The 13,496-nt window shown below is 43.2% G+C and overlaps 1 protein-coding gene across 1 annotated transcript in view; it reads right to left on the bottom strand.

Moving 5' to 3' along the window:
- The window catches only part of EPB41L4A (erythrocyte membrane protein band 4.1 like 4A), a 118,138-nt gene that overhangs the window by 57,827 nt on the left and 46,815 nt on the right, over window positions 1-13,496 (bottom strand). The window contains exon 2 of the mRNA XM_056848244.1: window positions 6,835-6,939. Coding sequence (XP_056704222.1) covers window positions 6,835-6,939 — 105 coding nt within the window. The remainder of the gene's footprint in view (window positions 1-6,834; window positions 6,940-13,496) is intronic.

Here is a 13,496-nt window from a genome sequence, read left to right as displayed (position 1 = left end):
GTTTTGAGGCTCTATCTCAAAAAATGCCCCCCTAGGGCCGAATTTGTTTGGGAAACCCGAAAATAAACCAAATTCCCATATTAACCAATATGGGAATTCAGCTTATTCCGGGTTTCCCCGAAAAAATTGGGCCCAATAAACCTGAACCCGAATTTTACCTGAGGGAGCGGCGAAAGAGGCTCAGTGTGGAGAGCTCAACCACCACATCACTGAGGCCCACACGACATAAAACCGTTTTAGCTAAAGTGTGAGACAGGGGTCTGATTTGAAAAGCATACGGTTGTATGAGCAGAGGGTGTAGAAATGTACAGTATGGTTTCTTTAAATGTAGACAGAATTTGTACATTTTGAACTGTTCGGTGGTAAAGCCACACACACACAAAAACCTGTACATTCCACTTACACACTTTTATCATTAACACTCTTTAAGACAAAAAAACCCCCTCTATTTTGTTAAAAGAACCACACTGGGTCAAGTTTAGGTCAAACCCTCTGGACTCTTTATGTAAGAAATCATTAACTAGGTTCAAAATGTTCCATTCACTGTTATGCCAATCATCAAAATACCTATCGTACCACAACACTCAGAATCTGACACACTGTTCCTTTTCCTTTCCCTGTCCACTTTGGCAGAGTCACTGCCTGTTTAGTTGGCTCCTTCTGCTGATCTATTATGGCGGAATAAAGAAAAATGGATTCTGGACTTCTATTTGCAGAATCACCACATCGCTCTCTCGTTTCAAGCATACACACACACAATTTTGTCCCGTTGAAACTAGGTCAAGCACACACACACACACACCCTCCAAGTTTCAACTCGCTTATACATGTGCAATACGCCAACCCCAGTCCATGTGCGTCATTAAAAGCATTCAGTTACATCCACCAAGCACTGCCTTGGTAACAAGGCAGGAAGTCCTAGAACATCTAGACAAACTGCACACTAACAAGTCACAGGGACCAGACGGTATTCATCCTAGAGTTCTTCAAGAACTCAAATGGGAAATTGCTGAACTTCTAACAAAGATATGTAATATGTCCCTTAGATCAGCCTCTGTACCAGAGGACTGGAGAATGGCCAATGTAACACCCATTTATAAAAAAGGTTCCAGGGGGGACCCAGGAAATTACAGGCCAGTTAGCTTAACGTCTGTTCCGGGTAAATTAGTGGAAAGCATGATTAAAGATAGAATTGTCAAGCATATAGAAGGGCAAGGTCTGCTGGGCAAAACCCAACATGGCTTCTGTAAGGGTAGGTCCTGTCTCACTAACCTATTAGAGTTTTTTGAAAGCGTCAATAAGCATGTGGACAGGAATGAGCCTGTGGATATTGTGTATTTGGATTTCCAACAAGCTTTTGACAAAGTCCCCCACCAAAGACTGCTAAGCAAACTTCATAGTCATGGGATAAGAGGACAAGTCCTCTTATGGATTGAGAACTGGCTGAAAAATAGGAAGCAGAGAGTAGGAATCAATGGTCAGTTCTCACAATGGCGGGATGTGAGCAGTGGGGTGCCTCAGGGATCTGTGTTGGGACCGGAGCTTTTCAACCTGTTCATCAATGACCTGGAGTTGGAGTTAAACAGTGAAGTGGCCAAGTTTGCAGATGACACCAAATTATTTAGGGTGGTTAAAAAAATATCGGACTGTGAAGAGCTCCAGAAGGATCTCTGCATACTGGAAGAATGGGCATTAAAATAGCAAATGAGATTCAATGTAAGTGTAAAGTGATGCATATTGGGACAAAAAATCCCAACTTCACATATACACTGATGGGATCTGTGCTGGCAGCGACAGACCAAGAAAGGGATATTGGGGTGATAGTGGATAGCTCAATGAAGATGTCAACCCAGTGTGCGGCTGCTGTAAAAAAGGCAAATTCCATGCTGGCTATAATTAGACGAGGAATAGAGAATAAAACTGCTGATATCATACTGCCCTTGTACGAATCTATGGTGAGACCACACTTGGAATACTGTGTACAGTTCTGGTCACCACACCTCAAAAAAGATATTACAGAGCTTGAGAAGGTGCAGAAAAGAGCAACCAAAATGATTAGGGGACTAGAGCAACTGTCCTACGGGGAGCGGTTAAGACGCTTAGGGCTGTTTAGCTTGGAAAGAAGGCGGCTGAAGGGAGACATGATAGAGGTCTATAAAATTATGCATGGTTTGGAAAGAGTGGACAGGGAGATGTTTTTCTCCCTCTCACATAATACTAGAACACGGGGTCATCTGCTAAAGCTGGAGGGTGAGAGATTCAAAACAGATAAAAGGAAGTATTTTTTCATACAACGCATAGTTAAATTGTGGAACTCCCTGCCCCAGGATGTGGTGATGGCTGCCAGCTTGGAGGGCTTTAAGAGGGGAGTGGACATATTCATGGAGGAGAGAGGTATTCATGGCTGTTAGTTAGAATGGATACTAGTCATGCTGCATACCTATTCTCTCTAGTATCAGAGGAGCATGCCTATTATTTTGGGTAGGGTGGAACACAGGCAGGATGGTGCTGCTGCAGTCGTCTTGTTTGTGGGGCTTCCTAGAGGCACCTGCTTGGCCACTGTGTGAACAGACTGCTGGACTTGATGGGCCTTGGTCTGATCCAGCAGGGCCTTTCTTATGTTCTTAAGTTCTCCTGTTCTTCTGTACTCCCTGTAAGAGCGCTTGCATGGGTGCTCTGTAGCAACCCTGCCAGAATGAATGGAGGGTGGAGCAGCTAACTCCTTACTTCCCTGGGAACACTGGCTTTTGTGTTGGCCCACTTGCAGTGCATTCCTGAGGCGGGGGACTGAAAGTTCTCTGGAGGCAGCATGACCCCGCCGCCAGTGTAAGCGGCCTCTTATAATGGAATAAGAGGCCTCTTATCACGGTTTTTCCTGGTGCAGCATTGCTGTTTTCAATGGGGCATTTTTCCTCATTTTTGAATTTTTGTTTTTAAAAGGGGGGGTTAAGCCTTGCAGTGGCTGGAAAACCTCTCTGGAGGTGCCACAGCAGCGCCTCAGCCACGCCGTCCCCGGCCACTGCAAGTCTCAGGAACGGGCTCTAAGTCTAACGATAAAGTATCACAAAAGCCAAAGACCAAACACTGTTTTTCTAGATGGGAATAACTACATAAATAAATGGAATATAATAACGATGATAATAAGGATAGAGGTCAAAAATGGCAGGCATACAAAAAGAAATATTGTATTAAAATGATGGCATAACTTGTTGTTTGACTGTGTGCGGATTCTCCCAGAAATCTCACACAGAATTACACTGAACTTCATTTCACTCTAAAGTACTTTTAGCGCATTATAAAAGAATTTGTCTATTATGTTTATTAGAATATGTAACACACTAGAATGTATAATACTGAATTAGGATATATAATGTTATATAATTAAGCTTCCAGTTTCCAACTGCCATTGCTGAGATTAGCAGAGGGAGGAGAGACAGGAAGATCGTGCTTGAATCAAGCTTCATTCGTGAAGAGCGCTTTTATTTACTCTTCTAGGTTACTAGCTTTGGATTTTTTAAGGTTTTGATTAACCTTTTTAAATACACTATTATAAGAACACTTGAACTGAAGAGCGTTATATAAATATAATCAATAAAGTGTTTTAACAAGTATTAGTTAAAGATAAAGTGACTTATACTCCTGATACATAGGGCAAATTTGGCCATTCTCTTTAGCACTGTACCAGAAATATGGGGGAGGGGGAAGAAGGTGTGATATTGTGAGGTGCACAATTGCTGGGAACACCACACAGTGGGTGAAAATCTGAATTAGCCAGAAAAATAGCCTTATTATGTTTCTGCTAGAGATGGTAAGATTTTCATCTACCAAGGAATGGAATTGATTTTTCTTATTCGATGTGTAAAAAATAAGAGACAATACACACAGTGCCAATTATTAATCTCTTATGTCAGACTAGGGGCTTACTTCACAAAAATCTGGTGCTAGCATGACCCTGAACTCCTATTGTACCAGGCAGCCATACCCTCCAGCTGACTCAGGAGCCAGATACTACAGTCCTGAAATATCACCAATACACAGCCTTCCCACAAGAATCTAGGTTGAGATGCTGGTGAAAGTGGGGCAAAAAGATGGTGTTGGCCCTATATCTGTCCCAGCAACCTGGTATACCATGAAGTGTATAGGGCCAAGGCTAACATGGGAAGTAGGGCACTGCTGCACAAAGCTGAACCAGGAATCCAGTGCTCTGGACTCCATCTTTGTATTCTGTGTAAAGCCTTGGATGCTGTCAGACAGTGATGGGTTGTTTGCATTTCCCTGACCTTGAGGTGTGCAAGGCTAAGAATAATAGGCAGTAAATAGACGCCCTCGCATAGTTAATGAAGTGCTCTGAGCAGACACCTGGAGCTGATAGGAAAAACCTGTAATCCCATCAGAAAATTAGGAGCTATTCAGAGAACTCTGAACTAGTCCTTTTTTGCCTAACTGAATCACCCTCCAGCCTCATCTAACATACAGAGGAGATTAAGCCAGCCATCTCCTGTCCACTCCTTCCCTGGGAAAACCTCACAAGCATCTTCGTACATCTAAAATTCTATACTAAAGTCATCTCTGGTACTCAATCGGGCAAGCTCGGGTAGTCTTCCATGTTGACACGACCTCATGCTCTTTCATACTCTAATATCCCTGCCACTGGAGAAATTAACCTTTTTGTTCCTGGCAAGTCCATTGTTTTTGCCAGTTACCTCATGCAGCCTCAGGGCCCATTTTTGCTATAAGTGTTGGCTTTTTTGCAATTCATGCTGTGTGCGTGTTTCTTGGATCTGTCATCCACCCCTTATGTCTGTGTAAGGTTCTTTTGATTTCCAAGAGACATTGGTTAGTTTCTCTGCCTCTTAGCGCTGCTATCATCCAGCCAACACATTTCTTCTAGATTGGTAAGTATCACCCTCAACCCTCATATCCAACCCCTCCATCCTTTTATTTCTTAGGCTCTTGTGTGAATCAAGTGTGTGATTTTTGCTGTGTGTGTTTCAAACTATTTCCAATAAAAATCCATTTAATTTGGAAACCAACGCTTCTTTATTTAAGAGTTTTCCAAAAAGGGACATCTGCGTAAAAGCTGCTGTAAAAGAACCTGTACCCCAGCCTCTTGCAAATTTAAGTCTTCCGTGCTAATTCCCCCAACTAAAATGGAGACTGACTAATGGGGTAACAATGGATTCAATCACTCCATCACCCCATTCTCATTTCCTTATAGACAACTGCCAATGATCTTACTGGGGCTATATATGCCTGGTCCTGACTCTTATGTGGGGCGACTCTGTAATATCAGGAAGTGTGCACAAAACAGTTTCACTAGATTGGGGCCAATGTATGAATTCCCATGTCTTCCAAACAAAGGGCTTTTCTGCATTCACATTTTATTTGCTTGTTACTTCCTGTTTCGGGGGGGGCGGGTCTGTTCTGCATGTGTCTTGCTCCCTCTAGTGGTCGATTTGATATTACACCAGTTTATGTCCAGAGTAAAACCCTGCAGTTTAAATCTGCAGGCAGTTATGCTAGGCATAAACCTGTGTAATATTGAATCGACCACTAGAGGGAGCAAAATACATACTGAACAGAAAACCCCCCCTGAAGAAACAGGAACTTGCAAACAAGGAAAATGAGAATGTGGAAAAGCCCATAGTGTCCAAACCTGCCTCCAACTTTGTTGGAAGTGAGAATCAGACCAAGACACTCTAAAAAGGAAAAAGCTACTGTATGTTGTGCAAAGTGTTGCTTGCTCTCAGAAATGCTGAGTATCTCCATTTTCAAAGCAATCATTTCTTCAAATAATCAAAAGTTAATTAACAAGGGTTCGCTGAGACAATACACTGGAACTTGTAAGGTCTTGGCTGAATTTCCATCTCAGCAAGAGACAGAGTGAGTGAACAAGAGTGAGCATGAGGGAGATGGAGAGACCACGGCCAAGCAGCTTAATCTCCATGTCTCAGTTTCATCACTAAAGTATATGATGTCAACACTTCATTTTGAGTCAGAGAATCAGGCCTCAGGGATTTACAATAGAAACAGGATCTTGTAAAATTCTACCTACTGTTTCGGCAGTATGTCACACCTACACACCTACACATATGACTCTTCGGTTCAGTTCAGTCCATGTGCCTTTGACACTAACCCAGGAATAAATTCCACTTGAAAATACAACTATGGCTTCAACAGAGCCTAATATAGTAATCATTCCAGAGGTTTGGCACCAAAGCCATCACAGGGAAAACTGCCAAGCTAGAGCCATATAATGCAAGTCTGATGTATTCAGAAACGACAAACTGATTTATTTAGTGCATTTTTATTCTGCCCTTCCTCCAAGAAACTCAGGGTGGCATATATGGTTCTCTTCCTTCCCTCTTCCATTTTATCCTCACAGCAACTTTATAAGTTAGGCTGAGAAACAGTGACAGGCCCAAGGTGACCTAGTGAGTTTCTTGGTGAGTGCACATTTGAACCTGGCTTTCCCAGATTCTAGTCCAACCACTATGTCCCACTTGCTTATTGAGGTTCAGGAGGGTACTTTTATAACAGTGCTGCAGTCTATCCCACTGCTTATTGTAAGTATTAACATGTTTTTACTGAATTGTCCTCTACTTTGATCATTCCATTTTCTGCAGTATTTTATTATACACCATGGGGGATAGTGTCACACGTACCTATAAACAGACAAATTTGTTCAATTCCCCCCCTTTTTTTCCCTTTGCTTGTACATAAGCATGAAAGGCTGCTGACAAACTATGACGCTTTAAAACATGACTGAAAAAGGGGTCACCAACAGGGTAACATTTACCACAGGAAAATCTAATCTATTGTGGTTTTACTCACCGTCTGGTGACTTCTGTCACAGTAACGGAGTCCAAAGTAATCTATCTCCACAAGGTTTAAATGCCGGAATACGTAGCCTAGGACAACCGACCCTTTCGTTGACTTCTGTGGGAAAGAATGTACAGAGCCTTTTCATACAAGTGTTTTAGTCCTTTGTAAGCTCCACAGTGGCAGTCATGCATTCAGCTGGCTTTGTGTACCACAGGAGGCTATTAGTTAGAAACAGACACACTGGTCTTCAACTGAAATCTCAATTACAAGAAATTATTATCATATGCTCTGAAGTCATCCTGTAAGACTATCAAACAAATATTTACATGTTACTAACTATTGATCCCATGAGCTCTGCATATATATGCCGTCAAAATGCCATCCTGTGATCTGCTCTGTTAGTTCTGATACCTTGCCCTCTATTTGCATAAATCTCTTTAAAGCATTCTGTTCCAGGCCCAGGGACAGGGGACTTGGCTGAACTCCAAGTTTTGCTGTACTAGAAAATAAATATATAAGACAGGTCAAACCAACTGCTGTGCCAGTGTAAAGTCACACACTATGACATATGCATTGTTGGCCAACACTCCTGGCTCCTAAAAATTAACACTGTTTTCTTTAAAAGTCAAATGTAATTTTAGCAGTCAATATAATTTAATTTCTTCAAATTTCTCACAGGTGCCCCTCCCAGCATACTTTGCAACATACACCTAACTTCTATACAAGCTCCATCAAATGCATTTGATATAGTAGGTTGTTGCCTACTAACATACAAGCCTCAGCAACCTCATTTTTTTACCTTGTGATAAACTGTCATATTGTGCATTATTAATGCTAATGACTATGAGACAGAGAAACTTTGGTAGTTACAGTACACCTTCACATGCATAATATATAACTCTATACACACCAGCTTTTCATAAAGGGAAACTGCCAGCCATCAGAGTCACTTCATAATTATCTGGGAAATTACTTTCTGCAACAAAAATATTATCAATAGTCCAAGTACAAAATTCCATCAGAGAGAGTCAGAAAGAGAGCAATTAATACTGGAGATATTTATAAAGTTACACAGACTGCTTCACACTAAGATCAAACTTGCTAGAGGCTTGCATTCTTGGAGAAGGAACAAGTTTATTTGAAATACCATCAGTACTGCTTTCAAGAGAGAACAAAGAATTGTTCAAAATGAGTCATAAAGCCATGCTTTATAGATCAGCAACAACACTATAAACCAGAAAGGCAGGTTTCTGTCGGCTTCATAAAAATGACAGCTACAACCTTCAGAAAACATGGATTTTCTCTTGATAGAAATGAAAGCATGCTATTAGGACATCATAACATGTTTAAAATATTTTTAAAAGCTACAGTAAACTTGATAACTCCAGGCTAAACTGAAGCATTCCACAGTATATGCTCCTTAAACCACAAATCCTATGGCTCTGTAGATATGCTACAGTGCCTTTCAAGCTGAAAGGCAGTCAGAACTCAATAAATACAGCACTTGCTACTGAATTTCTATCATCCAATCAGTTCCAGAAGTTTAGTGAATACAAAAGGAATGTGGCACTAGTCCAAAGATAAACAGATTTGTATTTTACAATAAACTGCCTTTGATTAGATCTCATTTGCATCTGATGAAGCAGGCGCTATTCCAAGAAAGCTTATGCTAGAATATCTATTGTGTGGCAATCTTCAAAGTGTCACAAAACTACAGTTTGTATTGACTACTATACAACTGGTAAAGACATAGAACGCCCAAAGGCAACTCCACCAGATAACTAAAATTCCACCAATAATATTAATTGTACTTCCTCAGCTACCTGCCTTCTCAAGCCACTTATCAATGGGAAAGAGCTGAGGGGGAAATTCCTGACTATGACTACAATCTGCAAGGGGTATTCTTCACGGAAATTTGCTGCTGTTTCGATGCTGATTTGCGTCGGAGTCAAATTTTGGTTATTCACTGGAGATCCGTATTTTTCCCCACTGAGCAAAATAAGCCGCATTAAAAGAGAGGCAATCCAAACCACTTTTGAGACGATCTTTCCTGTGGACGCGTGTTTTGTTGCTCGGATGCCCATGAAAAAATGTTTGCTTCGCTCCCCGGGACGTCTCCTTTCTCCTCCCCCAAGAACGGTGATGGGCTGGGGGAGTTTCGCGCTCGGACAAGAATACCGCCCCTTTTGCTGCCTGCCTGCCTAGAATCCTGGCACTTCTCTCCCTCCGTCCCCGCACACCTTCCCTGCCCCTCGCCCGGGATGCGCCTTGGAGCTGGGCCCACATCTCCAAGCCTAGGGGGACGTCGGACGGACGGCTCCAGGGGGAGACCGGCGGGGCCATGCCATGTGCTCCTCGCACGCTGGGGGTGGTGGCAGCTCAGTCTAGGGCAGCTGGACCCGTGGGGGGGATGTTAAAGGGAAGGGGCTGTTGGCCCCTCTGCCCCAGAGGGGAGGGGGGATTTTTGAGAAATCGGATGGGAAAAATGTGCATCCTGAGAGCGGAAAACCCAAGGCAAAACTCCCTCCCATCACTCTTCTGAAGAGGGGCGGCCAGCCTGCTCTTATCTCCCTCCTCTCTCTCAATGCACTGTGGCCGGATCATGGCCGGCGCGCAATCCAGGGGCCTTCTTTCCTCTCCCCCCCCCCCGCCATGCACACTGGCTGGATCGGGGCTGGCGCGCAAGCTAGGAGCCCTCCTGTGTCTCACGATGCAATGTGGCTGGATCATGGCCGGCGCGCAATCCAGGGGCCTTCTTTCCTCTCCCCCCCCCCCGCCATGCACACTGGCTGGATCGGGGCTGGCGCGCAAGCTAGGAGCCCTCCTGTCTCTCACGATGCAATGTGGCTGGATCATGGCCGGCGCGCAATCCAGGGGCCTTCTTTCCTCTCCCCCCGCCCCCCGCCATGCACATTGGCTGGATCGGGGCTGGCGCGCAAGCTAGGAGCCCTGTCTCTCACAATGCAATGTGGCCGGATCATGGCCAGTGCACAATCCAGGGGCCTTCTTTCCTCTCCCCCCCCCACCCGCCATTCCCACTTTCAGCTAAACACTTCTCTGGGCACATGGATTCCCTGCCCCCCCCAATCCTGTCTATCATTAAAGGTCAATGGGTTCCACACCTATAGAAAATAGAGGGAAGCTTTGAGGAAAGCGCTGCCTTGCCCCCCCCCCCAATTTGGAATCTGACTGTTCCAAAAGCAGAACAGAGCGAGGGTGGAAGAAAAATAGAGGAGACCAGAGGGACTGGTGCTTGTTTTTTGCACTGGGGCTGGTGAACCGCACAAGGTAATCTGCTGGGCGGAATTGGGGCGGAGCTGGGGGCAGGCATAAACAATGAGCCTGTTGGAAGGGGAGGCCTCCTGCAAAAGGGACAGACCAAACCGTTGTCAAATACAGCGTACTCTGTTCCCATGAAAAACCAAAACTACAGATAATTGATGGGGATAAATCGCGGCCATGAAAAAAACATTTAAATCGTGTGTTTTTTTAGTCCGTGGCAAAACAGAAGCAAAATCTACCGTGAAAAATGCCCCCAAGAGTCCTACCTGCGGGGCAGATAAGATCCTCTCCGGTACCAGCATAGATAGCTGAGCACCATAAAGTCCCTAGCATACCTGAGAGTAGCGCGGTTACAGGAAGTGCAATTTCTGTTTCCAAAATTCACTTTTTTTATATAGTCATTGATTCCTCTTATTCTCTTTCAGAAAAGGAATTTCTCTTTTGTTTCTCTTCATAGCTTTCTACTACACCTCTATGCACCCTTCTGGAACTTCAGCCCTTGCAGGGCATTTTTTTTAACATTACACGCCATAGGGTGGTGCTTTAGCATGGGATAGGAAGGTGTGAGAAGATTTGCCTGCCTGTGCTGAGTTAAATTTTCTCAAATTTCTGAAATTTGGCAGAAACGTTTCACAACCTCCCTTCTGAAATTCTGCAGCACTTCCTTTCTGAAATTCTGCAGAACCTCCCTTCCTCTCTTCTGTCTGGATTTCTCTTCTGACAAATGGAACTGGTTTGAAACAGACTCTAAAATCCTAAAAAGCAGGGTGGATAAAAATCAATATTTAAAACAAATTTAAAATCAGATTTTTTAATTTAAATAGGTTTTTTTAAAATTTAAATCCAGTTTTTTTAATAAAATGCTTTTTGAGGAAAAATCTATCTAAAGATAGTTTTCTATTTAAGATACATTATAGCCCAAAGGTTATTCATCATGAAACAAGGATTAGTTTTAATTATGTAGCATGAAGCTGTATATTCATGCAATGTTTAAATTTTTGGTAAGTGAAATCCATTAATCCAGTCACAATGTTATGCTCTTTCAGAGGTTTCTGTAAGATTATTTTGGGCAGTTTTTTAATCTAAAGGATATTATCATAGGTGCTTGGTTTTGCAGTTCTCAAAAATGTGAATTTATAAGACATTATAATTAATTATGTTCCATAGCTTATTTTAAAATAAAAAATATAAATTGTCAGTTGCATTTTTTAAAGAAACGAATCAGTTTAAAACTGTGCCCCTCAGGCCAGTTCTGCGCCCCACTGAGGTCTGCACCCTAGGTGACCGCCTAGTTTGCCTACTGGTAGCACCGGCCCTGCCTATGCAAATATCACAGGAGAGAAAACAGCAGGATTTAGCCTGATCTCGTCAGATCTTGGAAGCCAAGTAGGGTCAGCCCTGGTGAGTATTTGGATGGGAAACCACCAAGAAATTCCAGGATTGCCATGCAGAGGAAGGCACTGGCAAACCATCTCTGTTAGTTTCTTGTCTTGAAAACCCCATAAGGCCTCGCCATAAGTCGGCTGCAGCCTGACGGCACTTTACACACACACACACACACACACACATGCATATATCACTGGCACTGCCATATTCTCAGAAAACTCCAGGCGTCATCCGCACACATCCTATGGAACAAGAACAACGTCCAACTCCAGTGCATGCATGGAGAAAGTAGGGTTGCTAATTCTTGGTTGGGAAATTCCTGGAGAATTGGGGATAGAACCTGGGGAAGGTGAGATTTGGAGAGGAGAGGGACTTCAGCACAGTCTACCCTCCAAAGTAGCCCTTTTCTTCAGAAGAACTGATCTCAGTCATCTGGAGTTCAGTTGTAGTTCTGGGAGATCTCCAGGCCTCACCTGGAGGTTGGCAACCTTAAGAAGAGGGGTGCATTTTCCTCGCCTTTACCCAGTTCAAAACCTAAATAAGTATTGCTACATTTACCTCCTCCTCCTGAACTCTCAAGTCCCCCCAACTCTTTGCCACCTTCACCAATATTGAAATTTAGATTACCTGCTCCTCAGAACAGGGGTCTGCTGTCTTTGATCATGCTACATGTAAATTGCTACATACAACAACAGTGTTATACAAATCATAAAACCATCCCCCATGAGTTCCATTTTGGATATCTCGACAGAAGAAAAGGTTTTGTCAGGCTGAATTTGTCAAATGTTTACATTTGAATTTTAAGATGGTTGACTGAATATTATGTATGTGCAGAGCATCTACAATTCCGACTTATCATTGAATTTAGTGCACTGTATATTTATGCTAATAAAAATGGCTAACCTTATAGATAATTAAATACACATTCAAGCAAGGAGTCCTAATTCAGCAATGGCTAATATTGCAAAATATTTACTAAGATAAAAACCAAGACCTTTATTAGCTGAATATACGTTTAAACAGAATATGAATAAATACAGATTAGCTTGGTCATACATTATCTAAGGAACTCGTGGCATAAATACATACTCAGTCTAATATATATTCATGATTAAACTCTGATTAACATGCTAAGCATAACATTCAAGTCAAATTTCTCTACTATAATCTCCTTCATTGACTAAGAGTGCAATCCTGAAGGGGGGCCAAATCAGCATAGGAGCCGGTGTAACCCCGCACTGGCATAAGTGCCCTTTATCCCTGGATAAGGGGCACTTACACTGGCATGGGGGCATTCACACTGGCCCGGAACACCAGACCACAGTGCAGGGCTCCATCACGGGCACGGCCTCCTGGCAGCGTTTCAACAGTGCAAGTCCCCGCACCAGCAATCTGGGAGGCATTTCCAGAAGGCAGGGCTGCCTTTAGGCAGCATCCTAACCCCTTTCGCCCCAGGAACACCCACTCAAGTTGCAGCATTGCTACACCATTTTTTGGGGTGGTGTACGCTTGCTGTTTTATATGGGGGCATTTCCCCCATTTTTCAATTTAAATTGCTTTTATTTTCTCCACAGTGGCCAGGAAGCCTCTGTGGAGGCACCTCAGCTGCACCACTCCCAGCCGCCACGAATCCACCACCACCCCTTCAGGAATGGGCTGCCCATTTTATTTTGCTAAGTGCGATTACTGCCTTCAAGAAGGTACTTGGTCATACTCAGGGTGCAGTAGAGTTTGTCCAGACACTGTGACTAATCAGATATGCCATGTAGTATGGGGCCCTCTGCATCAGCCCTACTGCTTCATGTCCTGCCTACTTTTTATTTATTTACGATAATTATAGTTTGCTTTTCTCACTTGGGCTCAAGGTGGAGTACGCACTAAGGCAATACAGTCAACAAGATAAGACATCCAATAAGCAATGCAATAGGATTTGGATTGCAGAAACCTGGAACCAACCTGAAATCTGAAACGGAGCTGAAACAAAGCATAAGCATTAGCATGAT

This window comes from Euleptes europaea, chromosome 4, assembly GCF_029931775.1.
Source record: "Euleptes europaea isolate rEulEur1 chromosome 4, rEulEur1.hap1, whole genome shotgun sequence".
Classification (NCBI taxonomy): domain Eukaryota; kingdom Metazoa; phylum Chordata; class Lepidosauria; order Squamata; family Sphaerodactylidae; genus Euleptes; species Euleptes europaea.
The sequence above is the reverse complement of the archived record's forward strand: the minus strand, read 5'-3'. Positions and strand labels throughout refer to the sequence as shown.